Source organism: Bradysia coprophila, unplaced genomic scaffold (genome assembly GCF_014529535.1).
Source record: "Bradysia coprophila strain Holo2 unplaced genomic scaffold, BU_Bcop_v1 contig_138, whole genome shotgun sequence".
NCBI lineage: Eukaryota > Metazoa > Arthropoda > Insecta > Diptera > Sciaridae > Bradysia > Bradysia coprophila.
In genome coordinates this window covers 9,701,444-9,720,716 of record NW_023503409.1, presented here as the reverse complement: position 1 = coordinate 9,720,716, position 19,273 = coordinate 9,701,444, and the positions used below count along the sequence as shown (strand labels likewise).

General features: G+C 36.4%; 1 protein-coding gene, 1 long non-coding RNA gene and 1 other non-coding gene across 5 annotated transcripts; 2 read left to right on the top strand and 1 right to left on the bottom strand.

Moving 5' to 3' along the window:
* Positions 1-7,682: 7,682 nt before the first annotated feature.
* Positions 7,683-17,390, bottom strand: LOC119073997 (ATP-dependent 6-phosphofructokinase). 3 transcript variants are annotated; one of them, XM_037179926.1, is made up of 13 exons: positions 16,958-17,390; positions 16,541-16,738; positions 15,578-15,876; positions 15,345-15,453; positions 11,360-11,504; positions 11,247-11,290; positions 11,089-11,178; positions 10,841-11,029; positions 10,713-10,758; positions 10,531-10,648; positions 9,141-9,295; positions 8,385-9,072; positions 7,683-8,310 (listed from the first exon to the last, which is right to left on the bottom strand). In XM_037179926.1, the coding sequence occupies exons 1-13, from the start codon at positions 17,102-17,104 to the stop codon at positions 8,169-8,171; spliced, it is 2,370 nt and encodes a 789-aa protein (XP_037035821.1). In that variant the 5' UTR covers positions 17,105-17,390; the 3' UTR covers positions 7,683-8,168. The 3 variants fall into 3 exon arrangements, with proteins under 3 accessions (XP_037035821.1, XP_037035820.1, XP_037035819.1); XM_037179925.1 differs by lacking the exon at positions 15,345-15,453 and adding an exon at positions 14,447-14,555; XM_037179924.1 differs by lacking the exon at positions 15,345-15,453 and adding an exon at positions 12,290-12,398.
* Positions 9,696-9,778, top strand: Trnas-uga. Its single transcript has one exon. It is a non-coding gene; the product is annotated as a tRNA-Ser (tRNA).
* Positions 11,640-18,922, top strand: LOC119074066. Its single transcript, XR_005087134.1, has 3 exons — positions 11,640-11,962; positions 18,099-18,103; positions 18,912-18,922. It is a non-coding gene; the product is annotated as an uncharacterized LOC119074066 (long non-coding RNA).
* Positions 18,923-19,273: the final 351 nt, after the last annotated feature.

Here is a 19,273-nt window from a genome sequence, read left to right as displayed (position 1 = left end):
TTAATATTGATTGAATTAAAAAAAAAATCGAAATTCGTTGCATGTTTACCTTCGTTAATCGGTTTTTAATTTCGTAATTTGTTTGTTGAAAAACTGTTTTGCGTTTGGTTGGAATTACATCAACAGAATTCTCTTCAAACGCAATTTCGTTTAGAATTTTCCGGAATGACTTCCGCCTTGAAAAACAATGTCTACCTGTTATGAACGGTTATTAATCTGCTATCTACAACGACGACAACAGTAAATGATGAGTTATGCCTAATACAGTCTTATATGTATAGCAAAACTTACGTTTGAACAAATGAAGTAGAAGACTTTGCATAAATCTCTTTTTTATTTATTTCATTTATTTTTTGAAATTATTATAAATTCAGCTCATTGTTTTTTTCTAACGTGCCAATAAATTTTCGAAAAAAAACTCTTCTTCGTACGCGTATGTTTTTTTTAGATTTCGATCACAGATTCGATCATTGTATTGCCGTCAGAGACAGGTTAAGCAAGCAGATATGGACTCGCACTAAAAACTCAAAAGATAGAACGAAAAATAGTCATCAATTTGTTTCAATTGTACGTTGTGCAAGAGTATTTTTATTCCAAATGCGATGCAAAAACAAATCAATTTTTCAATCTGACAAATGCTACATTTTCGAAAGTTTACTCAAACCAACATCGAATGAAATGAAGTGATAGATTTGCCTATTTCGTATTTTTTGTCATTTAAGAACGTCAGAATTTTACATTTTATATATTTCTCGCCTAAAGAACGCACTTTATCTGACCGCAAACCTCGATATAAAGAAGGCTTTGCGATTCGCGTATAAACATCAAATACATAAGCCAATACATAAACTTTATAGTCGAGTATATAAGTTTTATATTCGTCTCGAACCATTTACCATTCCTCGAACATAAAACACCCTTTACAGTTCTTGTAGTATAAATAACTATTATGCTCGAGTATAAAAAAATAAAGTCGGGTCGGGAATACCCCTATCGAAAGCAATCGATAATAATTCACTTATATTCAAGATTTAATTTGTAAGAAAATTCTTCAAAATTCTTCACAACCGGTACAAGAATAAGTAAGTCCTTTATCCCCGCTACTATTTTAAAAAAAGGCAACAAATATAACACGTTAAACCGATATACAAACAGAGTGTGTACGTTCAAGTCTATATTTAGTATAGTCCTCCACATTCATTTTTATGAGGGGTAAAGTAAGAGCTTAGACCTTTTAACCTGTAACAGACGGCTGTCATCTGTTATCGACAACGACAGCAAGAATAAACGACAAGCTCTAACTGATGAGGTCTTATATAGACAAAACATGTTCAAAACAAATGAAGTAAAAGATTTCTGAAATCGATCTCTTAAAATCTTCGATCAAATGAAGCAATAGTTTGAATAGTAAGTCTGTTAATATGCTTGCCGTCTGTGACAGGGTAAAATGACGATTTTTTAATAGATTATAGTAAAGGTGATTTACATTCATAGGAATGTTTTTAAATTTTGATTTTTCCCCTGATTTCAAAATGTCGTTTAGTACACAACATAAATTTCGATTAAAACAACTTCCTTCTACTTTCTTTTTATTTATTTTTTATTCGGTGAATTCCATGATTCAGAATTTGAACGCAGAAATTGATGATCTTCGGCGCCAGAGACCATACCAGAGACTTAATAGAGACGATCAAGCAAAAAGAGAAATAATTGAAAAGTTGCTCAAGGAGAACCAACTGTGAAGGGCGATAAAAAGTAAAGGAAACGGGTTTTTCTATCCTGAATGTGAGACAATAAAATTTCATTCAAAACAGTGTACCGCTTCACATTCAATGATGCTGAAGAGGGTGAAACCACTTTACTTAACTGAAAACTTTATCTCGACCAATCAGTGGATTTAAGTGATTTCCCCTTGAATGCTGACGGCTTTCCCTGTTTCGTTTCTTCATCGCATTTTTCGCATTGATACCAAAAGTCACATCAAAGTGAAAAGCGATACAAAATTAATAATTTCATTTCCTTTTTTTGGAAACAGACGCCAGCAACAAATCCTGAAAAAAACTCGAGACCCCGCACTCGTCAGCCCGTTACAATCATACCAATGCCTATTGACAGTCGATTATCAAAATAAATTGTTGATTCTATGTTATGGTATGTTCGTTAGTAATGCCACGTTTGATTTGTGCTCCGACCACTCATCGATCCATGACTGACTCTTTGAAAAGTTGTTCGAGTTCAATTCTTCTATGTAATGTGTAATCGGTCGGCGTGACACCAATCGTTGAGTGATTCTTTTACTAGTGCATGTGTTCGTCGTATGTGTGGTGGTTCGATATTGCATAGAACTGGAAGCCAATCGATTGGCGTTGGGTCAATTGCTCCACTAATGATGCGCAATCCCATGGGTAATTGTGACTCGCGACTAGTTTATATGTAAAGGGTAATTTAGCTTGGCACAAAAGGAAAGGTTTTATGTTGACGGGGTATTCCATCTGGGATAAGGTCTAATTCCCTTGACTGAAAGTCATGGGTCTTATGGATGATAAACACCCTAAAATGTTTGTCACACAATGTTTACTACTATGATTGAAAATGCATGAATGTATGACCAAAAACCTTAAATATAGAAAATGTTTGTCACACTTTGATGATTCGTTGATAACACGATAACTTGACTAATTCTCAACGGATTTCCAAAAACTTTTTTTTAATCGACGGGGAATTGAATTCCTGAGGCTAAGTTCGAAGATGGGCTATGACGGTCGGGTGATCTTAGAGATATTCCCAAAAGAATTCTTGTCTCGTCCCTTGATAACACGATAACTCGAGTAGTTTTCAACGGATTTCCAAAAACTTTTTTTTATTTCACGGGAAATTAAATTCCTCAGGTTAAGTTCGAAGATCGTAACGGATGGGTGATCTTAGAGATATTCCCAAAAGAATTTTTGTCTTGTCGCTTGATTCCACGATAACTCGAGTAGTGTTCGATGGATTTCCAAAAACTTTTTTTTTATTTCACGGGGAATTAAATTCCTCAGGTTAAGTTCGAAGATGGGTCGTAACGGATGGGTGATCTAAGAGATATTCCCAAAAGAATTTTTGTCTTGTCGCTTGATTCCACGATAACTCGAGTAGTTTTCGATGGATTTCCAAAATGTTTTTTTTAATCGACAGCGAATTAAATTGCTGAGGTTAAGTTCGAAGATAGGTCATAACGGACAGGTGATCTTAGAGATATTCACAAAATTTTTTTTGTCTCGTTCCTAGATAACACGATAACTTCACGTAATCCTCAACGGATTTCAAAAACTTTTTTATTAGACGGGGAATTCCATGAGAGATATTCCCAAAAGAATTTTTGTATCGTCCCGTGATATTATTGTGTTTAAGTTTAGTAATTCTTAATGGTTTTCCACAAAAGAAAATTATAAATACTAAAAAAGAAATTTTTGGGTGAAGTTCGTTAATGGAATATACTGGAATAATATTCTAGGATTTATACCAAAAACGTTTTTGTGTAATATCTTGGTATCGATGATAAGAAAAAAAATTAAAGTTTGGACGAGTGTGAATTTGTGTAATCACACGAGTTCCATTTTTATTTAAGAGGTAAGCGAGAAATTCGCCCCTTTCCAGGGTCTGTTAGCAGACAATAAAACTTAAGAGGCATCGGTGGTTAGCTAAAATTGTAGTATTAATCAATATAATGGAAAAACTCGCACACGTTCGGCTGGGTGTCTCTCACAGACAGTTGGAAAAATTGTCATCAATAGTAATAAATTAACATATAAGTTACCATTGTACTATAGCATACCAATAAAAGGTGTCAAGACATGGTCTCATTCTTCCATGTTTTTATAAAAAAAACTTTACCAGCTCTAAAAAAAGTGAGCAGTGTAACGAAATTTTCATAAACTGCTTAGTTTTCTCATGGTTGGTCAAACTGCTACAACCAATACCCTTTCTAACAAACAAACTACTTTTATTAAGGCGGTAAAAGAATTAAGTAGCTTTTACATGTAAATTACAGCGTAGTTAGTCGAAATGCAGAATAGTGTTTGTAAAATACAAAGAAATGAGGTGTGAATTTGACACAGAGAATTGAGAGTTTGGTTGCTAGAGAGAGTATTGCTACAACCTAATCTGTTTTATGTTGAAAGCTAACAATTCATGGTCGTTATTGCAGTCGTACATACTTGAAAAATGATTCTGGTGGAAAGATATCATCAAAAGACAGTATTTAAAAATCACCCAAATGTATACTTTTCAGCGATGCCTCTTAAGTACTGAAAACACGAATGAGCCATTTTGAAGTTTTTTATGTGGATTGAGAATCTGTGGTATTTAAATAAAGGGAATAAGAATCTCTAAGCTAAACTTTGCTACTGGACGCATACCCTTGTACTTTTATATAACTTTTAGATTGCTTTTTTTTTGCTCGGATTACAGTCGAGGAAATTTAGTTTTCGGGTTTTCCAAAGGTATTAATCTTATTTAACCCACACTTTATCCCACAACAATGGAATCCACAAATTTAAATTTAGTTAACTCAGCGGTCGCAATGACGGCGCTACAGTCACGATTTCAAAATGTGATATAGGGTGGATAAACTAAATTTTGGTTTTGGTTACATTTTCTCTTGGTTTTTAATTATTACATCAGGCTTCTAAATTAAGAGTACCTTTATGCAATATAAACCGTTTGAGTTTGAAAAAAGATGTTTTGTATCAGTGAACGATATAGGAAAGCGTTCAGTACGTCTCAACATACAAAAGAACGTAAAATATAATTGTACATTTAGCCACCCTACGTCCGTCATCGCTTCTATTGTCTTCAAAAACATATTGTGTGCTTGTCATGATATGTATCAGACGTTTGTTTATTTATGTGTCTCATCTAAAATGCTGGCCAGCAAAATTTTGATCATTAAATTCAACGGCAAAATTGATATAAATGTTAAAATAATTGTGAATAATAGTGAAGTTAATGTGGTTTTGTTTTCTCTTCATAAAGGAATTTGCATCAGTTCGATGTAAAGTGCGGAGCACCATTGGAAAAAAAACTTGTCGCTGAAGAATGATCAAAAAGTTGCTGGACGCAATAGCTTCAACTAATGCTTTGCAGGATATAGAATCAAAATTAGAGAAACACCAAGAGCCGTCCATTTGAAATCTTCATCATCATCATTTCAACTAAAGGTTTTTTTTAACGAAACGGAAGTTCGCTCGCAGATTCGGATCGGAACATCTCATTCGTTTTCGCTAAAGCTCGTAGCCGTCATTAATCATGATTCCCATGAAGAATCGCCAAAAATAAAAAATTGGCAAGGGATGAAGAAACGCCGGCAAAAACAAAGAATGATAAATTTGTCTTTGTTGCCTTTCTTCACACTTTGGCGATTCTTCGTGGTGATTAAACAAATCCTTGGAAATTTATCCTTTTACGAAATTTATCTAAAAGGCGTTATTTGTTCGAAGCTAGTGAATCTATCCTTTTATAAAGGTTACGAAATGCTGCCTGGTTCGATCCTAAGGAAACTCTTATTTTACGTCAGGTAACGGCATCTTGTTCGATCCTAGGGAATTCATACTTTAACGAAAGATCCCGAGGACACTATCATTTTACGAAAGATAATGTAGAGACATTTCAAAAACGTATTTTTACACTTTAGCGTTTCCTCACACTCTGGCGATTTTTCTCTTCTTCTCTTCACACTCTATCGATTTTTCTTGGCAATTCATCATTATGGTTGATTTGTTAAATCAACAAGAAAAATCGCCATAATGTGACAAAAAACCAAGAAATATCGCCAAAGAGAAACTCCAAGGATAATAGAGAATTGAAAATTTGTCTTTATGGCGTTTCTTCACACTTCTGAGACTTTTCTTGATGATTTAACAAATCAACTAAATATGATGAATTGTCAAGAAAAATCGCCAAAGTGTGAAGAAACTCCAAAATATGACAAATACAATATTGTCGATTTGACTATAACTTTTATTTAGAAAAAGATTGTACGGGACAGTATGTACTGCATATCATATAATTCCTCTCTCTTGTGTTTATCTGTGTTCTACGAAGCCAAAACATAATTTCGGACTACAAGTAAACCGTCTCGACTGCCCAGTAGTTATTTTCCTAAGTTCCTAATGAGTGCAAAAAGGCTATTTCAACATTAGTTAGGAAAGCATAATTTTTATGTGAATGTTTCTGAGGTTTTCCATCTTAATATTTTCATGAAGTTACAAATAATCCACAGAAAATTTTATTACCCTAGAACGAGGTCGGAAATACATCAAATAAATCAAATAGAAAACAGACTTGGAAATTGTTATTTTGTCTAAAAGTTGATATTAAAATTCTTTGGAAATCGTAAATCGCATAATTGCATGAGCAGGCATCTCAGGATTATAAATCAGGAACTTTGAAGTTCGTCATATATTCATATTCTTATCTTATTCCTGACCAGATTCTGTTTTCATGATTGAGCTCAATCATGAGCTTCATACTTATACAAAGAGTTGAATTTATTTCCTATGCCAAATTGTAATTTGGCGAAAAAGAATGTTCCGAATCTGCGTTTCGTTTAAAAAAAAGCCTTTAGTTGAAATGATGATTGTGAAGATTTCAAATGGACGGCTCTTGGTGTTTCTCTAATTTTGATTCTATATCCTGCAAAGCATTAGTTGAAGCTATTGCGTCCAGAAACTTTTTGATCATTCTTCAGCGACAAGTTTTTTTTTCTAATGGTGCTCCGCACTTTACATCGAACTGATGCAAATTCCTTTATGAAGAGAAAACAAAACCACATTAACTTCACTATTATTCACAATTATTTTAACATTTAGATCAATTTTGCCGTTGAATTTAATGATCAAAATTTTGCTGGCCAGCATTTTAGATGAGACACATAAATAAACAAACGTCTGATACATATCATGACAAGCACACAATATGTTTTTGAAGATAATAGAAGCGATGACGGACGTAGGGTGGCTAAATGTACAATTATATTTTACGTTCTTTTGTATGTTGAGACGTACTGAACGCTTTCCTATATCGTTCACTGATACAAAACATCTTTTTTCAAACTCAAACGGTTTATATTGCATAAAGGTACTCTTAATTTAGAAGCCTAATATAATAATTAAAAACCAAGAGAAAATGTAACCAAAACCAAAATTTAGTTTATCCACCCTATATCACATTTTGAAATCGTGACTGTAGCGCCGTCATTGCGACCGCTGAGTTAACTAAATTTAAATTTGTGGATTCCAATGTTGTGGGATAAAGTGTGGGTTAAATAAGATTAATACCTTTGGAAAACCCGAAAACTAAATTTCTTCGACTGTACAAAAATCTTCTTGAGAAAATTAGTCCGTCAGTCAAGGGATCTGACCTATCCAAAAGATGGGGCCTAGTAGTGAAGAAACAGTTCACTAAATCTCACCAAATTTCAGCGAATTTTTTACTGAAATTTGGTGAGATTTAGCGAGAAATATTTCTTGATATCAATATATTGTCTGCGACGACGAGTTGGATGACTCAAGTGAATCTCTCATCTCGAATAGCGCGAAAATTCTCGTGCGGATGGTTTCTGGGGTATTTATGAAAACGTTGGCTTTGTGGTGAAATAAACGCTGCCATTACAGTCCATGTGACTTTAATAAAACACAATTTTCAATAATTTAACACTTTGTTTAAATATATTTTTTGCAACATTTCGTTCGATTACTAGCAATATTAACAATAAAAGTGTCTCTTTTCTATAAAAAAATAAAATTGAAATCGGAAAATAATACTTCGAAAAAATCATATTTAACGCGAGAAAATCAGAATTTTAACTAAACAAAAAATCCAACTAAAAAATAAATTTAAATTCTTTGTATTTTACACAGCCGTACGGCGTGTAACTGGCGAAGATGACATCATTTTACTACTTTCAATTTCATCGTTCACAAATCAGTTCTACTCAGACATTACTTAATAGATCGTGTCACATTGATGCTAAATTCAATGCCATAGCTTGGTGGTTACAGTTATGGGATAAACATAATTTACTGATAAAATTGACTAAAAAAATTTAATTAAAAACAAATCAATGCCCAACAATAAAAACCATGGCACCTGTTGATGCACGCAGATCCAGCCGTCCATCAATGTCATATTTAGAGAACAGCTGCATCACTCTCCATTTCCTCTTCGACCGTAATGTACATACCCTCCTCCTCATAGGTCGAGTCATGTTTGGCCAGGATGCGAAGCAATGGACGCAATTTCAACCACCATTGATGCTTTGGTATACGTTGACTGAAAAGTTTTTGCAAAAGAAATTTTCGTTGAAGGTCACACGCATCGAACGTACGAAAATAACTGAAACTTACTCGAAATTAGTTTCGGCAATGAGATCTCTGACGGGTGTGAACGAATATTGACGTCGCACCAATCCCAACAAGCATGCGGATTCGGGTCCATTAGCTCGAATCGAACCGTCCGGTTGCTTATTCGCTTTGATCTGGTCGACCATCCATTCGACGCATTTAGCGGCCATTTTTGTGCCCATATTCCGATCGAACGGTGTCGGTGAACCGCCTTGCTGCATGTGACCCAACACGTTCATTCTGGTCGAAAAGAGACCTTTTCCCTCTTCCGAGTACAAACGGTAAATGAATTCGGTGTTGTAGTTGTCGGATGCCTTTTCATTCCGTAAAATGAGACCTCGTTGAACACCTTCGGCCATCTTCGATGCCATATGGTAGACGTCCTGTTGCAGATCTTTGATAGAGAATTTCTCCTCATAGATGTATGCGGCATCGGAACCACCTGCTAATCCGGCAACGGTTGCCAAATAACCACAATATCCACCCATCGTTTCGATAACGAACACACGGCGTTTCGTGCCCTGGGCAGATTGTCGGATACGATCACAAATTTCGGTGATCTCATTCAATCCAGTGTCACATCCCAAGGAAAATTCTGTGCCAGGAACATTATTCGAGATTGTGGACGGGATAACGACTAGTGGGATACAAAATTCGGGGAAATTGGAACGTTGGTCTGCCAACTGTCCACCTGAAATAGCAATTTTTTTGGAGTTACTTCTCCCTTTACGAAACACAGACAATCGCTGATCGGCTTACATGCATGATATGCCTCAAATCCTCCAATGATTAGAAGACCTTGAATTTTGAATTCATTTAGTTTTGCTGCTATTTTCGCAAACTTTCCTTCGGGCAGAGTACGTTTCGTACCCAAGAAAGCGCCACCCTGTCCAACCCAACCAGTTACATCCGACCTGAAAATTATTTTTAAAAAAATTGAAAAAAAAAACGAAAACGAAAAAAAACTATAAAAATAGGCCCTGGCACCGTAGTACCTCAGCGAACGAACATAAAGACTTTCGAACTCCACATATATAAACAATCGGCATCGTGTCCTACAATGTAACAATTAATCCACACGACCGGTTTTCTTTTACATACTCAAAATGCTCAAACACACAAGCTGTTTCGTTCTGGCAACGTCAACAAGATTTTACTTTGTGCTCTACTATTCCAGCTTCGTGTTGAAATAAAAAAAAAAAATTCTGAACAGAAGCACTGACGTCGAAATTTTACAAATTTTTTCTTTGCTTATCGTTCGATCATTATTAATGATTCATTAATGATGTATTCTATGTCTCGCATATCTCCACAGCTGCGATGGCCGAGTGGTCTAAGGCGATGGACTTGAAATCCATTGGGTTCTACCCGCACAGGTTCGAATCCTGTTCGTAGCGGATTTTTTTTTTCTTTTTTTTTAATTAATGATTTTTGTGCTAATTATAGGCACAGGCACACAAAATGTTAATAGCACTACGACAGCTGACAGCTGCACCATATCAAACTAATGGTGATGTCTTTCTAGAACCGTAGAAAGTGTGTGTTTCGTGTTTGGAATTAAGGAAGTGACATTTCTTGAGTCTTCCTGTGGAACCGACTGAGCAGAAAGCGATTGAGAGCTAGGTACATTAAGTGATCGTAAGTGGGACTCGGTGGTACAATGATAAGTGATGTGTCTCGTCTATGTCCAGAGTAAACCTTAACTAATGTTGGAGTTTCTATTTCTTTGAAAGAAATTGTTGACGAGAAAAAAAAGTCATGTTCTGTCGATAGATCATTAGATGGAGTCGACCCGACTTCGAATGAAACGAGAAAAGAATATCGGGATGCTAAAGACATTTACGATTCAACTTTTACAAGAGAATAGCTACAAGAATTAGCATCACGCTTAGCACTAAGCTCGTTCGCGTCGTCCGTCACATTATCAACATTTCGATACATTATCACAATTGTTCCGTATTCATCACAGACTCCCGTATCACATTGATGACGACGTCTGTTTTCGTATTATTTTGCTTTTGCACACGCTTTCGATATTCGTAGATAACGACGGCAACGGGCTACGCGTATTATTTCCTTATCAGTGCGTGGGACGATGTTTACTTACACACTTTCAGATATCGTTTTAATCGCCTGATAGTATACTCACCATTCCATTTTCTTGATATTGCCAGCAATTAGACCTTCAACACCGTCATGAATACCCAAAACGGTGTCGCCACGATAAATACAATTACGTACAAATGAACGAACGGCCGCATTCATTCCTATCAAAAGTTTCAATTTTCAGTTTCATTCATCTTACAATTCACACAGATGTGTTGGTCATACCACAAGCTGGTGCTCCAATGTGCATAACAGCCAACGTGAATCCTTCCTGTAAGAATAAATTTCGAGCAATTCAGTAAAACATTGGGCGATTATGGTTGTCGATCAGAATGCGTTCTTCCCATACTTACCACCGGTCTTCCTTCTGCGTCGAATGATTCCTTTGGGGGCTTCAAGCGGGTCAACATTTTGTAAGTTTCCAAATTACGTGCAAAGGATCGTCCGCGCAATTGTACTGCTAAATCCCAATTCTTTTCAGCCATTGCTTTTGCAACAGCCTGTGTTCGCTCAACGCATTCCATCAATGGAACACGGATAGCCTGGTCGTTTGGATTTTTTTTAAAACTATTTGACACGACCTACATTTCGAATATCATACCTGATTACCATCAAGGGACACTACACATGGAATTGTGTCTTCTTTAGCTTCCATCAATGCCATGACGGCTTCAGCTCCCATTCGGCAACCCTGTTGTGTAAAGATTTGACGTGACAATCATAAGATCATTCTTACTTCCTTAACTTCGAATCGCTTACCAAAACTCGATCAAACGCACTGGGATTGCCTCCTCTCTGGACATCTTTGAGAGTTAAAGAATTGAATTTGAATTACAAAATTGAGAATTGAATGTCTTCGTTCTTTCACTTACGACCCAACACAGTGATCCGAGTATCCTGATTCAACTGTTCGACGACCGTTTTGCGAACCAATTCAGCCGTGATTGGATTGCCATCACGATCGATGGCACCCTCAGCCACGATGATGATATTTAAACGTTGACCGGCATTTCGTTCCTATTTACAGAAATTCAAACGAGGGTGTAAGTGGAATGCAAGATTTTTCTGGTTTCGACTTTGTGATAATTACATTAAAATGCAATGACGTTGATGCAGTGACAATTTTACGCGATTTAAAGCCTTAAAAATAATAGAAATGTTTACGGTAAATGATAGTGGCATGCATTATGCTACTCAATGCCGAATGAACAAAAACATGCAAAATACGAAACGATTCTCGAAGTTCACTCGTTTACCAAAAAACAAAGCTATAGAACCTCTCAGTTATCATGGTCTGTTGGAAAATTATCTGAACGCATAGATCATACACTTAAAGCAACACAGATTTCGAGAGAACGGTTGAATGAAAGTTATTGGAGTACAAGTACGATGAAAATGCGACTGTCCGATCAGATCCTTCACAATGCAACACAACATTAAAGTACAATTTGTTAACTGGTTAACTGATTCATCTTGTAGCTAGCTTTCCTAAACGAAATGAAAAAAAATAAAATTGGAGTTGTCAGCAGTCGGATCCATCATTTCTGATAAACTATATTGAGCCCTGTTGTTTTTCTTGGCGAAGAACTGAATCCCAAATCGATCTAAATTCGGCAATGAAGTTCCTTTAAGCTGGATTTTGTGTCAGTCTCTTGCATTTATTTCTGAAGAATTGTGAAGAATCCTTTCTTCCGAGAAACAGCACAACAACAACAAAATAAAAATTTGTCAAAAAAATAAAAAATAAAACGAAAACAAAAAGCCTATCCCGCTGTTAAACCTCCGCCGGGCTATAAATATACCTGCACGATTTTATCACAAAGTAATACCGGCCAATCTACAACTGCAGGTTCTTCCGGAATAAATATAAAATCAGCTTCACTAGCTAATCCGGCCACAAGTGCTAAATAACTGGAAAAACAGATAAGATATGGATGTAAACACAATGCGGTGTTAGTCACATTTTGAAACGATTTTAGATGTTTGATTTGAGGATAAATCTTATCAGCGTTCCATTTTTGTGCACAAAGTCGGACAGCACTTACGAGATAAACAAAACTTTTAATCTCACAATTTAATTGGTAAGCGTTGAGTAATTACATTAATTCGTTCGTATTTTATCGATTTATTCTACAATCAAAATGCTACCACAGATGCGCTCTCGTTATCAATCTACAAATGAAATAATAAAGTACCACAAGCAGTCCCATAAAATTAGAATGTGCACCAAGATGAACCTTACAAAGAAATAAAAAATGGAATGGAGATACAAATAAAAGACAGAAAATGCGAGTGAGATGAAAACAAATGAGCCTCATGGGTGCGTTGAAGGGGGAAACTATTGCCGAGAATAGGCTATCAAAAAGCATAGTATTTGAGAATGAATCTTCTATTCATTGAACCGTATTTGTGATTAAGACCCTTCAGCTGGTCCACTCATACAACCCTTTTTTCACGTGTGCTTCTTCGGTATTCCCACTACATTATTCGGTAACAAAGATCCGAACAATTACGTAACAAGCAGTTTAGACAAATAACGTACGATAAAATATGTCCCCAACATCAGTCTGCATAAGATGCACATTCCGTTCGATGTTAGTACAATTTTACACCAGTACTATACACGTTGACTCTGATAGTCAAAATTAGCCGAAGAATGAGCCGTCGGACACCTATTCTGTCATTCAAATAAATTTTATGAATGAAAGAACAATATGTGGTCTGAGAACTCATTCGTGTTCGAGGATCGATGCGCTTACTCTAATACCAAACATTTCGTATTTCATGTTGGGACCACCACATACGTAATTTATTTCGAAACTAAGAGTAATTAGCGGGGAAATTTCGAACAAAATTACGCAGCATATGTGGTCCCAACATGAACTACGAAATGTTTATTAATTAAGAGGGCAAATTGAACTATAGAAAGTGTCAATGCATACATGTGTTGGTGTAAAATTATCCGAAATGTGCATTTTATACAAACTGATGTTGGGACCACATTTCGTCGTACAAATTTCCTCTTTAGATATAATTGCTCTTAGATAAGCAGAATGTTTGTATGAAAGTACCAGTTGGTAAAACAGTTGAAGCAAACTTGAACAAAAAGTCGATTGACACTACCATTATACATATTCAATCAATCAATTCATAATAAATAGAAATATTTATTGACAATGTGAATCACGTCGATCGATCGATCGATTTACACCATAATTGGCGAAAGATCACTTAAGTGATTCAGTGAACTTAGTGACATTAGCCTGAGTAGTTTGAATAAATTTTGTCAGATCGATCTATTAAGAATATGACAAGCGATCACCGGTTCGACCAATGAAATTCGGATATGATTAAAAGCTAGTGACCGTCCACAAACTAATTTTGATTTTGAATTATTGCGAAATGTCTTACTGCCTCGCAGCTCGAAAGTCATTTCCAAAAATTGATGTGACAACTTTCCAATTTGCATCCAATATTATTGCCCAACACCCATTCAAGAGGTCATTCGTAAAAAGAAAAAGTGAAATAAATGCCAATACCAATTTGCAGCCAATTAAAAGATTATTTGCATTTTGTTTTGTGAATAATGCCAAATGATGCTTAGACATTGTTCAAGGTGTATATTGTGTGAGGCTCAAATATTTACACCCGACAACGGTAATAAAATTGAAATTTATTATCGCATTTGTTATCGACATTCGGCCAAGCATACAAATGACTTTATATTCAGAAAACATTTACAGTTTTCAAGTTTTCGCCGACGACATATAGAGAGAAAAACAATTTTTGATAGAAAGTTTACATTCACCTGCATTTACATGAATTTTACATGAACCTTTCACAGACGGCAAAGCACATCATTCGTCTAAGTACTCCCAATCGTTCTATTAGACGTCGCGACGCGTTGTCAGCCGTCCGTGATCGGTTAATGGAATAAATTTTCAACAAATATTCCTTGCCTGGGATAATTGCTGGCATAAACGTTTCGGCCAATCATTTTTTGGCGGATCCTCGGGTATAAAAATATGATCAGCTTCCGCACACAGACCGGCTACTACGGCCAAATAACTGGAATACAAACATTTCAGACGGTTTCGCAATGGGAAATGCAAATAAAATTGATTTTCAATTTTAAATTTCTTTTTGGTTTTTTACAATGAAAAATTATGATGAAACCGATGATGAAACGATAAATTAACGAAACCCAACGGGTTACACCAACAAAAAAAAATTAGGGAAAAAAAACTGAACAGAACGCATACCAATGCAGTGCGTAAAAAATTGATTTGATTTGCGATAATTCCTAAATTTTTTACGATACGTTCAGACGATGGTACCGACGAATTTTGAATACTCCAACTCCATCCACACTGTTGAGATCTTCAAAATTAAGGCCGAACAATTGACAACACTGATCTGTAGAAATTATCGCAAACCTACGGACTGCAACAAGTTTTATTTACAGGGAAAATAGCAAATCAGCGTCGACTAAACAAACTCCAGTTGAAGCATCTTCAGCTCTTAACCGAATATGATGTAATAACAGCTAAATTTTTGAAAATAAAAAACGATTTCGTTTTGGATGAAATGCTGAGCCTATCAATGCATGACTATGTATTGGACGAACATTCGAACCATTCGAACATACAAAAAAAAAATTATGTCAAACGTTCAGTACATATGTAGTAACTCAACAATAAACTGATGAGACCCAGAATTAAAAGGTGCAACTAAAGTTCATGTGTTTCCCGAAATAAAAATTTAAAAAAAGAGAAAAATCTGACCCCCATCCGACCCCAATCGTCTTGTACATCGAACTAAGAAAAAAATTAGTCAAAAATTAACATTTTTGCTTGCCTGATTCAACTTATTACAGAGTCTCTGTGGCCAATCATTCGGTGGAGGCGATTCAGGTATAAAAATATAGTCAGCCTCCGATATAACGCCACTTACAACCGATAAATAGCTAAACAAATCATAGCAAAGTTGAAATAAAATTCGATTAAAATTTCCCTCGAACTGAACCACGAACGGAATTGTAAAAAGTAAAAAAAATAAAAAAACCAAAAAAATCGTCGCATTCAACTCACCCACAATGACGACCCATCACTTCCATGATGAATGTGCGCTGATGCGAGTACGCCGTGCTCACAATAGCATCAATGGCTTCAATGATTCGATGCAAAGCCGAATCCGTACCGATGGTCATATCAGTTCCGCAAAAGTCATTGTCAATCGAACCGACCATGCCGGCAATATGCAATACGCCGAACTTTTGTCTCTGGTCGGCGGTGATTTTTCCGGTCGATAGCAGTTCGTCCAACAGGCTAGCCCATTCTTGACGGAACAAGTTAGCGCCGGTTAACGAACCATCACCACCAATGACAACCTTGAAATTGGAAAATTTGTTAGTGAAAGGAATAACAAAGAAGCATGGGTTGGGAAGGCTCGGGAAGAAATGGAAATAATTTAAAAAATTGGAAAACGTAGAACTCCCGGCAACTGACGTAACAATTTGCGAATGTGGTGTAAATGGCATGGTTGACCGACCAGCAAAGACGAGCGTGATGCAACAATTGACTGTAGAAAATTAATAAGATAGTCACATCATTCCGTTCTATCAGTCCCTTCATTTCATGAACATCAACATCATTCAGAGCAAATTGATAAAATTTCGATTCAATGAACTTTAGCCGCACATCGACTGTGGATGGACTATTACATGGTGATGCAAGCGATGCATACACTTCATATTGTAAGTGATTGCCATAGATGGTTGCACAGCGAACGATATTTTTTTCTGTTTTATCAATTTCATTTTCATTGAGTCGACCAACAAATTGAACACAAAATGAAGCGTTGACCCAACTATAATATCTGTGCCAACTAAATTATTCTGTAATTTCCTTGAAAAAATAAAACCGACTGAGGTCAATCTCATTTCAATTGCTATTTGCGGTGACTGGTTTAATTTTCGTGTAGCACTGCTACACAGATGCATCGCGACCATCTGTTTCTATCGATTTTTCATCTATTCGATTCGGCCAACTTACCAGATTGGTGATCCCTTTCGACACCAAATTGAAAGCGGCCTTTACTCGACCGGCCCTTTCACGAAAATCACTACATCTTGCCGATCCGATAACAGTACCGCCTCGATGAATGATACTCGACACGGATGACCAATTCGCATCTTCAATATTGTCGCCACCATCGACCATTCCCTGGTATCCTTCGCGTATGAAGTAGACCTTGAAGTCAAAAAAAATTTCAGTTTAGAATCTCGAAATGTGTGATGCAATACGCGCACGCTTAAAATCGTTTCGTGATTTCGATAGAAATTGTGCGAATTACATTTGAAATGGCAATTGTCGCAATTGAAACGAATTTAAGCAAATTGTTAGCTCATCATCGTATAACTGGTATGGAACGTAGTATATATGTCTTCACAGCACTTGAACCGTACATACCTTGCATCCGAGATAAATTCCCATACGAACCACAGCTCTAACGGCTGCATTCATACCCTGGGAATCACCACCGCTGGTAAAGACGGCAATGCCTTTACCTTTGTGCGCTCCTCTCTCAATAAATCTCTGTTTTCCTTGTGGATCCATGGCAAAAGACCACCACTGTATTCAACGTTAATGTTACACAAGTGTCCGCTGGTAGTTTCCGAAAATCGATCGGATTTTGATATTCAAAATGGAAAATCAGTTGCACCGCTTTGCGAAAATTAGACTAAAACCGTTTTTGGGCAGTGATAGTTTGTAGCTGGAATGGTGTTCGTCGACCCGGGACACTGGAAATTAGTGCCTTAAATGTGAGAACAGAAATTCACTGAGCTACGAATTTTATGTGGTGTTTGTCAAACCAAGGTGACACAATATGACTTTTCAAGGTCACCTTTGGTAGGGGGCGACACAACATGTTTCATACGGTGGCGGTTCGGAGCCGTATGTACAACACAAGCAGTGGCATTTTTCAAATCTAAATTCAACGTGTTGTGTGTTCCGATGTGTTGTTGAAATCAATTTGATGGAAACCAATTATTTTAATTGAATGATAATGTAAGATGCAGGAAATATAGGTGTGTAGCGATAAGAATTCAGAAGAATGAATTATGTCATGTTATTGCAATAATTGAATTTAACGTTTTCGCCAACGGTAAGTGCATAGTGATATCAGTAAGATATGTAGGGTTTTACCTGTTCGAAATATTTATCGCTGAAAGTTTGATTTATATCAATAGTCATGCCGTAAATTTTCCTTGCTTAGAGAACGGTTGCCAGCGTACAGTTCAAGCATGAATGGTAATCCAAATAGAATACTGAAACGGGACAGAGTATCGAACAAATTTTGGCACTGTAAAAAAACAGGGAAACATTTTTCATACAAAATAGTCCTCTATATGGCAGCTGTCATTCGAAGCAGTTTTGCTTGCAGTGCGTTGGTACAGTAATTTTGACAGACCGGTTTGCTGGAAAATCCAACAAACGATGAAAAGCGGTTGAATTTTCAAACAAACCAAGTCAAGTTTTCGTCTCAAATGTCTGTTGACTCGAGGCGAAGTTGAGATCACCAATCTCTTGTAAATATTTTGAACGGAAGATAAAGTTTAAAGCCATTATCGACATTAACGACGTATTCATTCAGGTATTATGCATCTTGATGTGCCTAAATAGGTTAAGGTTATCTTGCTGCTCGTTTTACATGTGTTTATTATGTAGGTATAAGCAAAAGCTTTCACCAATCCATGTGTGCCAAGTTTCAAAAATAAAACATAGCTAACGCCGACCCGTACGAAACACCTATTCGCATCAAAAGCCTTTAATGTGAAACTCTTCATTTCTCTTACTTCATTTTCTTCTCTGCTGAAAAACTATTCTTCCTTTTAAATCACTTACATTATCCACTCTTTGCCTTGTTATCATATACAACTATATTGCCGGAGGCAATATAGACAGCCCCGTACGAAGACAAATTTCATAAATTCCTATTTAAACAGCTATATACCGCTATATTTAACTATAATTCACTATAAATAAACATTTCACAGATAAATATATGCTATTATATAGCTCTACATGCCTGTATATAGCTCAATATAGGTGAATATAGATATATATAGATGTCCATATATGGAATGCCTGAAGCACCCCACACACATAACAAATTATTTCCATGTTAACAGAAACACTCTAAGTACCATTTTTCTCAATATATATCACTTTTATTAAAATCCAATATGGCCACCGGCAGCCATTTTGTTAGGAGACCGGAAATTTTACCGACGCTTTACATTCGTTAATACCTTTCAAACAAAAAAAAATCATGAAATTCGGTCAAAATTTACTCGAGATATTGTCAAAATACACCACGTTCACTGTACTTCCGAGTAGCCAGATAAGAGCTCACTCCAAGAGACCTAGCTCACGCTCCGGAGAACATAATTTCATACAATTTTTTTTCCCTGATTGGTACGGTCAATACCTATCTAATAAAGCTAAAACAGACGAAATATGTTCAAATGTGGCCGACCTACAAGCAAAACTTGCTTGCCGCCCTGTGCCTGTTTCACACCAAGGGGTCTAACTCACGAGTCGGTCATCCGATTTCCATAAACTTTTTTTTTGTCGATCGGTATTGTAAATACCTTTTATTTGACGTATCAGTTACAAGTGTAACGTTTGAATGTCCGCGTCCGGAGATATCTTCGAAAAACCGTAAATCACTTATTGGGCCACAGCTCGGGAAGGGTCGATCCAAAATCACTCATCTTCGAA